The sequence below is a fragment of the Zingiber officinale genome, chromosome 4A, assembly GCF_018446385.1.
Source record: "Zingiber officinale cultivar Zhangliang chromosome 4A, Zo_v1.1, whole genome shotgun sequence".
In the NCBI taxonomy this organism is placed as follows: Eukaryota; Viridiplantae; Streptophyta; class Magnoliopsida; order Zingiberales; family Zingiberaceae; genus Zingiber; species Zingiber officinale.
The window spans coordinates 132,485,624-132,499,315 of record NC_055992.1 but is presented as its reverse complement, the minus strand read 5'-3'; the positions used below and the strand labels follow the sequence as shown (position 1 = coordinate 132,499,315).

Genomic DNA, 13,692 nt, shown 5'->3' with positions numbered 1-13,692 from the left:
TCGATTCTTATATCTCTACGGAAGATCAAATTGCTGATATATTTACGAAGTCATTATCTAGATAACATTTCACCAAGCTAGCACTCAAACTCAACGTTCATGCACTCCCGTTGAGTTTGTCAGGGTTAATGATAATAATGAAAATAATCTCTAATTGATTTCAATCAATTGGGATTTATTATATTTGACACACAATCAAGATCGACATGAATCAAATAGGAAAAATAATATTTCCAAGTATTACTATGTTTATAATTATTATGATTGTATACCTTATTTAATTTTTCTATTATTGTTTTGAACAATTTATATAAATAAGTCTATTGACTTTAGTAATAAGATGATCAAAAAATTTTATGTTATTTCTTTTCTCTATCTATTATTTTCATTATATATATATATATATATATATATATATATATATATATATATATATATATATATATATACGGCCTTTTATAATTTATGTCTAATTTTAATGTTTTTAAAGATCAGAAGCTAATTTGGAATATAAGTGAATCTCGTGGTGTTAAATGATTTTTTTCCTTTTTCTTTTCCAAAAAGGTGTTTTGGGAGTGGAGTAGTAGGTGTTGGTGATGATGTTTTCAGGATGCGGCAAAAAGAGGTGGTTTTTCATGTCGTCATCTTATTGTATTTGTGTGAAACAAATAAAATGTAAGGAATTTATTGAGTGCCATCCACCTTGGTGCTGAGGGAGCTTTGACTGCAATGGAGAGGCAAAGTAATCATCTTCATCTTCATCTTCATCTTCATCTTCATCTTGAAGTAAAAGAAAGCCAATCTTTATCCATTATTTGTGTGTGCTTTTTAGTAACCACTTGTATGACAAATCTAACCATTCCCTTAATTGATTGGATTGACTCGAATCCTCTTGTTGAAAGTGGAAACTAATGGACGACGGCGTGGGACTCTAGTGTCGATGGTGCAAACCTCATTCGATTAGATGTTCTTCGAAAGGTATGATCTTTCACATGGAGCCAACTCTTTGCACGAAAAGATAATATAGAGTTTCCACTCTTTTGCAACAATATATTGCAAAAAAAGTTCAATCTTTAGTATAATTACCTAGAAGTGACTTATGACTTATGGTTTCATCATAGTGAAAATGTCCACATCGAATTAGTAGTGGTGTTCCCCACTAGATCCAAGGATGTTTCTTTGTCCTATCGTCTCCTGCCTCCTATAAATTAACAACCCTTCGACTCTTCATTCTTCGCGGTGAAGTAGAAGACCAAGAGCAATAGGAAGAAGAGCCTTCGAGCAAGATCAATCAATGGGGACAAGAGTTTTATCGAGTTGTCATGGAAATGGGTCTAGCTTTTGGCACACTCCAATTCCATATCTTTTTGGAGGTATAGGGGCTATGATGGTGCTCATAGCGGTGGCTCTCCTGATGCTTGCATGCTCTCGCCGGAAATCATTTGTCGATAGTGACAATCCGAGCTTGGCTCTAGAGCCCGAGGACGCTAGTATTCAAGTTCCGATTGATTTGGAGCCCAGATTTGCGGTTATCGTGGCCGGTAAAGACACACCCACCTTCCTTGCAAAGCCTGTGCCATGCGTTCTTCGTGACTCAGCTTCTCTTCAAGAATCCTAATTCTTCATCGACTTTTTGTTTCCTTTTGGTTTTGTTTACAATTTGCGGATGAGATGACTTGTTTTAGCAAGAAATAGTATGAATTTGTAATGAGTTTCCAGAAATGTTTTTTGATATAAAGTGGTTTGTGTTTGATCCCATTGTCAAAACAAACACCTTTCTTCCTCCTTCTCCCTTTGCCGCCTCTTTCTATAGCTTCTCTTCAAAACACTCTTCTATACCTCTGATCGGAGGTAAAACATGAGTAAACGAAAGTGTCTTCATTGGTCTAAGCGGACTAGATTAGACTCCGATCGATCAAACTGATCGAATTGATTTGGTTCGATTCAGAAAGGAAGAATAGAAAGGTTGGTGCTTCTTGGAGGGGTAGGTTTTGTCTATTGTATGTCCACTTCTATGAAGCTCGTGGGGAGCATAATGATCACATCCATTAGCCTCCTTTTACTATTATTATTTTAAAATTTTAAAGCTTAGCAAGTTCTCAAAGGTTTGATGTTTGGGTCCAGCATGGATAACTTTTTATGTCCATTTTGTTTTTATATCAAGAGACTTGATCTAGTCAATGCCCGAATGACACGGGTCGACCTTAGCCCCTTAATCTCCTTAACTTTCCATTAACAAGTCTGAGACCTGCAAGTCCTTATTAATCAAATGAGTCGTTTGGAAGGGCTAGGAGGGCTCTAGAAACCTTTATCATCGACAATTGCTATGCTCTTAAACTTGAGCCAATAACTTCACAATAAGAAGTTGTTATTGAAATTCGACTCATCTTGCGCCACCATGCGGACTAATGATGGTCGGGCAGAGTGAGGCGAGGAAATATGGCCTCTTCTATGGACTTTAATAGCATACATATAATCGTTTTGAACTATGTATTTGTTTCTTTCTACACATGGATAAGAATATGAAATTTAAGTCTCATGAACTAATGAAATTTAAGATTTGAAACGGTGATCGACCAACTTTTTGAAATTTAAGATTTGAAACATTCTCTATCTTGGCCAAGGGAATCACTTACACACTTGACACTTCGGCCAAAGTGTTTCCACCACGCCTATTACCACTTTATTCAAGCACCATCGTCCACCTCTTGTGCTCCTTCGGCTACAATCATACTCAAGAGCTAAATCAACAACAAAAGAACACTTGATCGAACTATACCATTACCAAAACTCATATACTTCTTCACTCCTATAAAATACTTTTATGCCGTGCCATACCCCAGATTACCCTAGTAGTGCTCAAGATGAGAACCATTGACATGCTCAACAAAATAGATGTGGGCTTGAGAAGTCTCCAATGGAGACCAGCACATGGAGGCCAGGACCAGCACACAAATCATGGCCATTTAATGTGTCAAATCACGGTGACCAAATTGCATATATGAAAATGATGATAATTTCCCAACCACACCATATATAATCAATTTACGGAACCAATCACCCCCACGGGCTGGATCAGCTGGAAGGGTACCTGACGCTTGCAACGGAGATTCAGAGGTCGAGGGTCGCCAGTTACACACGGACGTAAAACCTCGGTCTGTTGCGCTTTAAATTCCACTCGACTCCCAGTCACCTTTCCTGCCCAGCTTAACCGTGATTTATCCCCTCTGGACATCTGTGAGGCCAGACCCAGGGGGCCGCTAAGGTGGCGGTTCCATCTTTTGCAATTTGCGGAACCAACCCTTTACAATGCAAAGTCTTCCCTTTACAATGCAAAGTAAGACTGTGCACGATAGATTCAATATAACCTGATTTTTTTCATAGGATTCAGCATTAATGGAAGCTTCTTACACCAAGCTTTCCTTTTTTACTGTGTGTAATTAACTTGGCTTGGACCATTGCATCAAACCCACGAGGAAGTAGATGTGTAGACAAATGAAGAAATGCTTCTTAAAGCATAATAACTGAATTGTGACTATAAGTACTTGGTACTTCTATCACTGAATATCAATTTCTAGAATTTGGGGTCTCAATTCGTGAACTTGTAGACCCGAATTTAATGTCTTTAGGAAGTAGGATAATTTCCACTACAAGTCCACATGGTGGAATCTTTGTTTCCTTTGGTAGAACAATTCGAAGGCACATAAAAAAGACGAAATTTATCGTGGTTCGAAATAAAGAAACTTCTTATTAAAGAGATGTCTCAATCTTTCCTAAACATCTCTCTCATCAGCATTGGAGGAAAGTGAAAAACCACACCTCAGTGCTTCTCGAACAACAAAAAAAGACTCTTCAAGAAGAAAATCCCCCTCCACAAGCTTCTTGGTCTCTTACAATGAGGGAGCGTCCTAGGCTTCAGAATACTCTTTAGTGCCACTATGCAAAATCATACAAAAGTCATCTAAAAACAACATAATTACTTGGTACTAGGACTGTAGCTGTAGCTGGGATCTATTAAGCCCGATATGTGGCCGAATCCAAGTGCTATTTTGCTTTTGTAGAAGAAGAATCTACTTTTGTGGAAGGATACACAAACCAGCACATGCTCTTGAAATGATTGGTTTTTATTATCAAAAGCATCACCGTGTTTGTGTATTCTTTGATGCATGAAGAAAGGCATGAGGCATCTCAGTTCAACCAACCAACATTTCAACACAACTACTTTGTTGAACAACAATTCATTCCAATTAAGGATCCAATCATACTACTTTCAGTTGAATATGTTATTACTCACCCTACAGCCTGCTATGAAATGTAGGCTCTTAGTTTTAACTCAAATGGTAGACAGAAGAATAACAATCATTCGTTCATTATTTTTCATGGATCTGAATGAAACCCTCTATCAAGACAAGATATGAACACAAAGAATTAGAGTAATAGAGCAGAAGGAAGTGTTGTTTTAGAGGATCTCACCAGAAATGAAAACAGCTACGAAAGCATAATCACACACAATGTTGCTTCCAAGCCAGGAATTGTGTTTATCCTCCTGTGGCAATGAATCAGATGCTCAGAATAGCTCCCAGTCGAATCTTGGATGATGAGTAGGCGCGGCAACGGAGGTGACTGTGGTGGCGGCAGCGGCAGCAGCAGAGGTGGATGGCAAGAATATAGAATCAAATTTCTCCCAGTTGGTTGTTACTACCGCCTTCTTTTGCTGGGGTTGCTGCTGATACTGAGTCTGAGTTTGAATTGGATATTGTTGTTGCTGCAAGTTCCCATTTTGATGCATTTGTGGTTGGTGTTGTGGCTGATGGTTCTGTTGTTGCGGCTTTCGATTCTTGATCTTGATCATATCCAGTGTTTCAATATACTTTTGGACTCTCTTGATCTGATTCAAGCAAAGAATGAAGTCAGCGTTTGTGAAGCAACGATTGTTTAGTGAAAGAATTGATCTTACCTGCAATCTCCTCTGCAACTTCACATCATATTCAGCAACAATAGAATCCAATTTGATCAGCTCATTCATCAGCAATTCGATGAGATTGGTCACGTCGTTCTCCACCACCCTCCCACCTTTGCTCACAATCGCATCCAACGCCGACACCTGGTCAATTATTGGAGAAAAAGATCGAATTGTAAGAAAATTGGTAGATGGTGGCTGCGGCGGACGGTGGTGGGAGATTATTACCTTGGAGGCGAGGCGGTCGACCTCGAGGCTGATAGCGGAGATGGACTTGGCGGCTTTCTCCATCTTGTTCGTCTTGCGCATCTCGAGCAAGCGCTTGGCCTGCGCCGTGGGATCTTCCAGAAGTACCAGCTTCGACTTGTCCTTCACACCGGCGGTGTCCAGAAACGCCGACGAGTCCCGCTCCTTGTCCTTATACATCAGTTTCATGTCGAGCGGGTGAAGACCAGTCCTGGAGGAGAGAACTTTCTTCAGTTCGCCTGCGCAGTTCATCAAATCCATCAAACACACTCAATCAATTCATCGAACACCTTGCCGATCAACCTAACAGAAAATCCAGGAAGAAGAACGAATTAGGATTTCTTACCGAAGGTCGCCTGAGAACTGATGCAGATCTCGTGATACGAGTCTCCGTACTTGACCTTCAGGCGGAAGGTTGGCACCGGAGCCGCACTGCCGGCGTCGCCATCGGGGTCGCGCTTCTGGACCAGCATCCCACAGGGCCTGACCTCCCAATCCGCGTCCTTCTTCTCCGGAGGAAACTCCTTTACGGGGATAAACGCCGCCACCGACCCAGTCTCAGCTCTCTTCGACCGCATTCTCAGATCTCTCCTCCCAAATCCCCAAACGGAAGAAGCCGACCGACAAGATATCGCCTCTAATTCACACAAATTAAGCTAAAATACAAAGAACAATAGCAGAAGGAGCAATTTTTGCTGCTCCAAACTCTGATTGCTTCGTCTTCCTGCAGAAAATAAGAAATTGGATTGTTAATGTAGGAATCGAAAGAACAATTAGTACACGAAATCAAAAGCAAACAACACAAGCAATGCCAACAAAAATTACAGCAAAAGAAACCAAAATCTTCTCCTTCGCTCCTCTTGTTCCAAAAGTAACCTCGAAGAAGATGAAGAAGCTGAAGAATTAAGGAAGAAAGAAAATCTCATCACCGTGTACAGCTAACGTAACAGCTGTTATAATCACCGGCCACAGCGAAACTGAAACGCTTTTATGTCGCTGCCGCACGTTATAATCTGTCTGCGACAGCGGCATAGATCGGCGGACCCCGCCCGTTTTATTCATCCTAACTAACCTTTGGCCCGTCTTTATTTCTTTCGTTACCCCGAAGAACACCTGCCTTGTGATTGTGGAACAACGAGGGTTACGATTGTGGGTGCTCTGAAATCGGTCAGATTTGTCGGCAAGACGAGATGGGGTCCACACGCACACCGACAGCCAGTGGTGGCCGTCCGATCCGCCAGCACGTGGTCGATGAGCGCGATGGCACACCGTCCGATGGCCTAGATGATTAAGATGTAATTAACAGACTAATACCGCTATAATGACACCTGATTTTAAGCAAATTAGAAAAAATAGAAATAAGACAGTAAAGGAGCGGTTGAAATAGTAATTAAAGTTTGAAGTGTTTTTTTGTTTACAAATTTGAGTTTTGTTTAAATTTAACTTAAGCAAGCTTAGTTCATTAGATATTATTAAAAAAAGGGATAAATTCAGCTAGCCTTGGGATGACAGGTTCGATCCTACAAAATTTTTTCACTAGCCACCAAGATAAATTAAGAAGTGCTTATGATAGACAACCTAGAAGTTTAACATCTTTTAATTGCGTGTTTCATTTGAAAAAAAATCTTATAAATTTATTATAGTTGGAGTTTGAACCATAAGTGTCCATTAGATATTATTAAGCTCTTATTCAAGTTTGTTTAATTTTTTTTAATTTATTTTTGAATTTATTTGATTGATTATTAAATTTATTTATTCATTTGATATTTTTTTTGTAAGTGAAATTTATTGATTATATAATTAATAAATTATCAAAGATATTTATTAATAATTATGATTCATAAATTTTATTTATGATTTATAAATTTTTCCATAAATATTAACGAATTAATTTGAATATTTTTTATTTAATTTAATAAATTATTCAAGATAATTCATCTGTCTCTCGGGTTCTAAAAGTAATATGATTAACCAATAGGTTTAATCGAGTAAGACGGTATTTAACTAAGAAAATCATATTTTCTTCTATCCTCATAGTATTTTATTTTTTAGTAATCATTGCCTAAACATAATTATGAATGAAGCAAATTTTTGTCATCAGCAGATTATAAGATCGCAAATGAACAAGTCGAGCCAAGGTTGGTCATCGAGCCAAACTAAGTTTAAAATAAAATTAAGGGGGTGTTTGATTCTTTCTTAGGAATAGAAATCAGAATGGGAATTATAGTATTGTGGAATAAGAATATGTTGAATTTTGTTTTTAAATTCAAAATATTTTTTGTAGTGTTTTTTGTCCCACATTACTAAGTCGAGAAGCTTGGAAGGGCTTATATAGGAAGCCCTTCCATCCTTGCTTAGCAATGATAAGAGGACCTACATGCATGCGCGGGTCAAGCCCAAATCGAGTGGATTTGGGGGGTTCGAGCTGGAAATCCATAAACCGGGCGTCACGTGCGCGATTAACGCGCGCAGGGGGGGGGGGTGCAAATCCCCAGCCCATGGGCCTTGCGCTCACGGGCGGTCCGGTCTGAAACAACGCATCCGCGCGTGAGAACCAGAAGCAAAGTGTGTGTCCCTTCCTCTGCACTGCTTCAAGTGTATAAATACACTTCCTCACTTCCTTCTCAACTCACTCCAGAAAGCAAAGCATTCCTTCTCCCTTGCTTTCTACTTCTTCTTCCTTCTTTCTGAGTTCCGAGGCTTGGTTCGCGATCTGAGGTTGAGTCCGAGTGTGGCGCTCGTTTTGTAGTGTACCTACGAGCGACGCGAGCGGTTGTCGGATCTTGGGAGGATTTTGCCGGAGAGCCTCTGCACCGTGGGCGGCAATCAATTTTCTAAAGACAGTCGGCACGTCCGACCGGAGATACACAATTTCTTAACTCTTACTGTTATTAACGTTTATTGCATGCTCGTCATTTATTGGTGCAATTATTGTATTAGCGTAATTAGTTCTATTTCAATTACTACAGTTTTAAAGAATTGATTGTAGCATCAATAAACATGATGAACGATAGGGTAACGGGGTCTGATGAGGCTAGCGCCTGACCCGAAAGATTTTTCGGACAAAACTTCAGACGTTGGCAACAACGAATGAAATTTTGGCTTACTACACTAGGGCTATTCTCCGTTATAGAAACAGACCCTCCTTCACCCAATGAAGAGGAACCTGCCCGTAGTGCTGCCTTAGAGAGGTTTAAGCAAAGGGATTATCTCTGCCATGGGAGAATCCTATCTGCCCTCTCAGACGCACTATTTGATGTGTACTGTTCAACCGCTTCAGCTAAAGAGCTATGGAAATCTTTGGATAAAAAATATAACTCTGAAGATTCTGGTTTAGAAAAGTACACTGTGGCAAAATTCCTAAACTTCAAAATGGTTGAAGGCAAATCTGTGATAGAGCAGACACATGAATTCCAAGTCCAAATTCATGGTCTTGCTGAAGGCGATATGCCATTACCTGAAAAATTTCAGGTCTTGTCAATCATCGAAAAATTACCTCCGAGTTGGGAAGATTTTGGCATGACTCTTAAACATCGGAGAGGTAAAATCTCTCTCGAAGATTTGATGATTGCCTTAAATATCGAAGAAGAACATCTGAAGTAACATAAAAATGATGATACAAGAATGTCTATGGATTTTATTCTAAAGGCGAATGTAGTAGTCTCATCTGATAAGAAGAAATTCAAAAAATAGAAAATGAAAAACAAGATGAAACCCAACCCAAAGGTTCAAAAGAAAACTGGAACCAAACCTAAGCCTTGCTGGGCATGTGGACAGGTTGGACATTATGCCAAATTCTGCCCTAAGCGAAAGGACAAGGAGAAAAATCAAAGCAATACGTCCAAGGTACAAGTAAATGTTGTGACTGCTAGTGACGACACCAGCGATAGGTTTGTTACCTTCAAACCCGAACTAAACTTGATCTATCAACCTAATGAATGGTTAGTTGATACAGGTGCTAATATACACTGTTGTGCTGATCGCTCAGCCTTCCTTACTTATCAGATAATTGAAGGCACTTCCGTGAGCATGGGGAACCATTTTGCAGCCAAGGTGTTTGGGATAGGACAAGTTGACCTGAGGTTCACCTCTGGAAAAGTCCTGTCACTGCATGAGGTGCATCACGTTCCAGCGGTCCGTCGGAATTTGATTAGCCGATCAAAGTTAGTCCGTGCTGGTTATGAGTTGAACTTTAAATGTAATAAAGTTGTAATATTACATTTAGGAACCTTTATTAGAAAAGGTTACCTTAATGAAGGTTTATTTAAACTCAATGTAGAAAATGCTACTTTAAATAAATCTTCTGATATTGGTTGTTCATATAACATTGAGTCTTATGATCTGTGGCATGATAGATTAGGACATGTCAATTTTAATACCGTAAAAAAGATGATGAATCTTGACATGATCCCTAAGCATGCTATAAATGATAAGAAAAAATGTGAAATTTGTGTGCAATATAAACAACCCCGTAAACCCTTCAAATCAGTTGATAGAAATTCTGATATTTTAGAATTGATTCATACTGACTGTTGTGAGTTTAACGGTGTAATAACGAGAGATCATAAAAGGTATTTCATTACCTTCATTGATGATCACTCTCGTTATTGTTATGTTTATTTGCTAAAAACCAAGGATGAAGTTTTAGATAAATTTATGATTTTTAAATCTGAAGCTGAGAATCAAACCAATAAAACTATTAAAAGGTTAAGGTCTGATAGGGGTGGAGAATTTACCTCGAACCTGTTTCAAAAATTTTGTCAAGATACAGGTATAATCCATGAGGTAACTGCTCCATATAGTCCTCAATCCAACGGTATAGCAGAACGGAAAAATCGAACCCTTGAAGATATGATTAATTCCATGTTAGGCAGTTCTGGGTTACCCAACTTTATGTGGGGGGAGGCTCTATACACTGCATGTCATGTGCTAAATAGAGTCCCAATGAAGTCAAGGGAAAAAACTCCATATGAGCTTTGGAAAGGCCGAAGGACAAGTTTGAAATACCTTAAAGTGTGGGGGTGCCTGACAAAGGTACTAGTACCTGAACACAGAAGGAAAAAACTTGGTCCAAAGACCGTAGATGGTATCTTCTTGGGTTATGCTCAAAATAGTATTGCATATAGGTTCCTGATTATTAAATCAGAAATTCCTGGAATAGATGCAAATACTATTGTAGAACTTCGCGATGCTACATTTTTTGAGGATATATTTCCTATGAAGACGAGAACACCTCAATCTAGTATTCCTACTAGAAATGAGCCTTCTTCCGTAGAGGTCCCACTATCCGTAGTGAGTACACCTTCCTCAAGTCACTCTAGACTAGATGAATCTAGTGAGTATACAGAACCAAGAAGGAGCAAGAGGCAACGTGTGTCTACGGATTTAAGCCAGGACTTTATCACTTATAATATAGAAGGTGATCCTGTGACATATAGAGATGCTATGGCTTCTCCTGAAGCTAAACACTGGAAAGAGGCCATTAAAAGTGAAATGGACTCTATTATCTCTAATGTCACTTGGGAGTTGGTAGATTTACCTCCTGGGTGTAACACTATAGGATGTAAATGGGTGTTTAAAAGAAAACTAAAACCTGATGGGTCAGTAGATAAATTCAAAGCCCGCCTAGTTGCTAAGGGATTCAAACAGAAAGAAGGGATTGACTATTTTGACACTTATTCTCCTGTTACCAGAATTACTACAATCCGAGTGTTAATAGTATTGGCGTCCATATATCATCTTGAGGTCCATCAAATGGATGTCAAAACGGCATTTCTTAATGGAGATCTTGAAGAAGAGATATATATGGATCAACCTGAGGGATATGTAGTTTCTGAAAATGAGAACAAAGTCTGTAGGTTAGTCAAATCTCTTTATGGTTTGAAGCAAGCCCCAAAGCAGTGGCACGAAAAATTTGATAGAGCTATGTTATCATTTGGCTTTGAAATGAATGACTCTGATAAATGTGTGTATGCTAAAATGAAAGGTGATAATTGTATTATCTTATGTTTGTATGTAGATGATATTCTACTGTTTGGTTCTAACATTTCTATTATTAATGAGACTAAGACACTCTTAAGTGGTAAGTTTGATATGAAGAATATGGGTTGTGCTGATATGATTTTAGGGCTGAAGTTGACTCGTTCAACTGATGGAATAGCAATTTCTCAATCACTCTATATTGAGAGAGTATTAGAGAAATATGGCTATAGCTAAGTTAAATCTGTAGTCACACCCTATGATCCTTCAAAAACTCTCCACAAGAATAAGAGTGGTGTGACAGTGTCTCAATTAAGATACTCACAAATAATAGGTAGTCTAATATATTTAACAAATTGTTCTAGACCTGATATTTCTTTTGCTATATCGAAATTGAGCAGGTTTACCAGCTGTCCGGACAGAACGCATTGGGATGCATTAGATAGAGTACTCAGATATCTGAAAGGCACTATATCCTTGGGCTTGTGGTATGGGAGATTCTCTGCAGTCCTGGAGGGATATAGTGATGCCAGTTGGATAGCTGACACTGCTGAGTGTAAAGGCGTTACTGGTTATGTCTTTACACTTGGAGGCGCTTGGAGGTCTGTTAAACAGACGATTATAACCCATTCTACATTTGAGGCAGAATTGTGTGCTTTGGATACCACAGTAACTGAAGCTGATTGGCTTAAGGGTCTTCTTTCTGAAATTCCCTTAATGATGAAGCCAATACCTTCTATTTCAGTGCACTGTGATAATCAAATAACAATAGCTCAGATTAGAAGCTCCAAGTATAACCAGAAACAGAAGAGACATGCACGAATAAGATTGAAATCTATTCGTGAGCTAGTATCTCTTGGAGTGGTGTCATTGCACTTTATAAGTTCAAAAGACAATATTGCTGATCCACTCACTAAAGGACTTGATTCTGAGAAAATCAGGAGATCCAGTAAGGGAATGGGACTGAGGCCTGTCCTGGTTTCATCTATAGCGGCAACCCAACCTATCTGATTGGAGATCCCAAAAAGTAAGTTCAATGTGGTACAAACAAGCTATAAGGGTGAAATGGGATGGAGAGAGAGAAAGTGTAATGAGAAAAAAATGAGGAGAGAGTGTGTGATGAAAAAGATTGAGGCGAGAGAAAGTATGATGAGAGAGAAGATGTGATGAGCGAGAAAGTGTGATGAGAAAAAAAAAGAGGAATCTAAGTGTGATGGGAGAGATTGATGAGAGAGAAAGTATGATAAGAGAGAAAACATGATGAGAAAGAAAGTGTGTTAATAAAAAAAAGGAGAGAGTGGGATAGGAGAGATTGAGGAGAGAGAAAGTGTAATGAGAGAAAGTGTGATGAGAAAAAAAAGAGGAATCTAAGTGTGATGGGAGATATTGATGAGAGAGAAAATATGATAAGAGATAAAACATGATGAGAAAGAAAGTGTGTTAAGAAAAAAAAGGAGAGAGTGGGATAGGAGAGAGAAAGTGTAATGAGAGAAAGTGTGATGAGAAAAAAAAGAGGAATCTAAGTGTGATGGGAGATATTGATGAGAGAGAAAGTATGATAAGAGAGAAAACATGATGAGAAAGAAAGTGTGTTAAGAAAAAAAGGAGATAGTGTGATAGGAGAGATTGAGGAGAGAGAAAGTATGATAAGAGAGAAAGCATGATGAGAAAAAAAAGTGTGTGATGGGAGAGATTGAGGTGAGAGAAAGTATGATGAGAGAGAATGTGCGATGAGAAAAAAAAGATGAAAGAGAGTGTGATGAAAGAGATTGTGGAGAGAGAAAGAGTATGATAAAATAAGGAGAGAGAAAATATGATAAGAGAGAACAGGGAGAGAGAAAGTGATATGAAAAAAAATAAATATATTTTGATATTTGATATTAAGGGAGAAATTTTAGTTTTAAGTCAAAGGTATTTTTGGAATAAGGAAATATTTTGATTGTTGAAATAGAGTAATGACTCATTGAAGGGGGATGAGAATGAGTCATTATCCAATTATAAGGATTCATTCCCTTATTTGTATTTCTATTCATGTAATCCAAACATTAACAATGACAATCAATAATTACTATTTTCATTCCTCACTCTTATTTCCTTAAATCAAACGTCCCTTAAGTTATTTAAATGATAGTTGAAGTTTAGTATAAACTTAGTTCATTTAAATATTATTGAACTATTTTTTTTATATTTTAAAATGTATTTGATTGATTAGTGTGAACTAGATATTATAAATTTATTTGTTTGTTCTAAAAATTTGTTTGTCTATTTACAAATTTAAATGAAGAATCTTAAGTTTTATTCACGGATAATTTATCATCTTTATTCATAAAGATTCAGTGTGCTTAAACTTATTTATTTAATTTAATTTAATTTAATAAATTATTAAATTTTATTTGTTTAAGTAAAATTATTCCAACTTATTTATTTAATTAATAACGTGTCCATATATATATCATGAAAACTGAAACCTCTTTCATGCCACGAGTTTCGATTGCTTCAACACTCAG

At 38.0% G+C, this 13,692-nt stretch overlaps 1 protein-coding gene and 1 long non-coding RNA gene across 4 annotated transcripts; one reads left to right on the top strand and one right to left on the bottom strand.

Annotated features, from left to right (window-relative positions):
* Nucleotides 1-681: 681 nt before the first annotated feature.
* LOC121973690 lies at nt 682-1,784 on the top strand. Of its 2 annotated transcripts, XR_006109709.1 has the most exons (3): nt 682-742; nt 903-978; nt 1,122-1,784. It is a non-coding gene; the product is annotated as an uncharacterized LOC121973690 (long non-coding RNA). The 2 variants fall into 2 exon arrangements; XR_006109708.1 differs by having other exon boundaries at nt 715-978.
* A 2,519-nt stretch (nt 1,785-4,303) lies between these two features.
* Nucleotides 4,304-6,190, bottom strand: LOC121971292 (BAG family molecular chaperone regulator 2-like). 2 transcript variants are annotated; one of them, XM_042522480.1, is made up of 5 exons: nt 6,032-6,190; nt 5,553-5,930; nt 5,189-5,445; nt 4,958-5,104; nt 4,304-4,888 (listed from the first exon to the last, which is right to left on the bottom strand). In XM_042522480.1, exons 2-5 carry the CDS (start codon nt 5,782-5,784, stop codon nt 4,568-4,570), a joined length of 957 nt encoding a protein of 318 aa, XP_042378414.1. In that variant the 5' UTR covers nt 5,785-5,930; nt 6,032-6,190; the 3' UTR covers nt 4,304-4,567. The 2 variants fall into 2 exon arrangements, with proteins under 2 accessions (XP_042378414.1, XP_042378413.1); XM_042522479.1 differs by having other exon boundaries at nt 4,958-5,445.
* Between the last annotated feature and the right edge of the window lie 7,502 nt (nt 6,191-13,692).

Bases quoted from the DNA above. Each gene is read 5' to 3' on its own strand.
- LOC121971292 (XM_042522479.1), bottom strand. From the start codon at position 5,784: ATGCGGTCGAAGAGAGCTGAGACTGGGTCGGTGGCGGCGTTTATCCCC. The intron at 5,446-5,552 runs GTAAGAAATCCT...TGAACTGCGCAG, and splicing joins CAGTTCTCAGGCGACCTTCG to GCGAACTGAAGAAAGTTCTC. The intron at 4,889-4,957 runs GTAAGATCAATT...TGCTTGAATCAG, and splicing joins AGTTGCAGAGGAGATTGCAG to ATCAAGAGAGTCCAAAAGTA.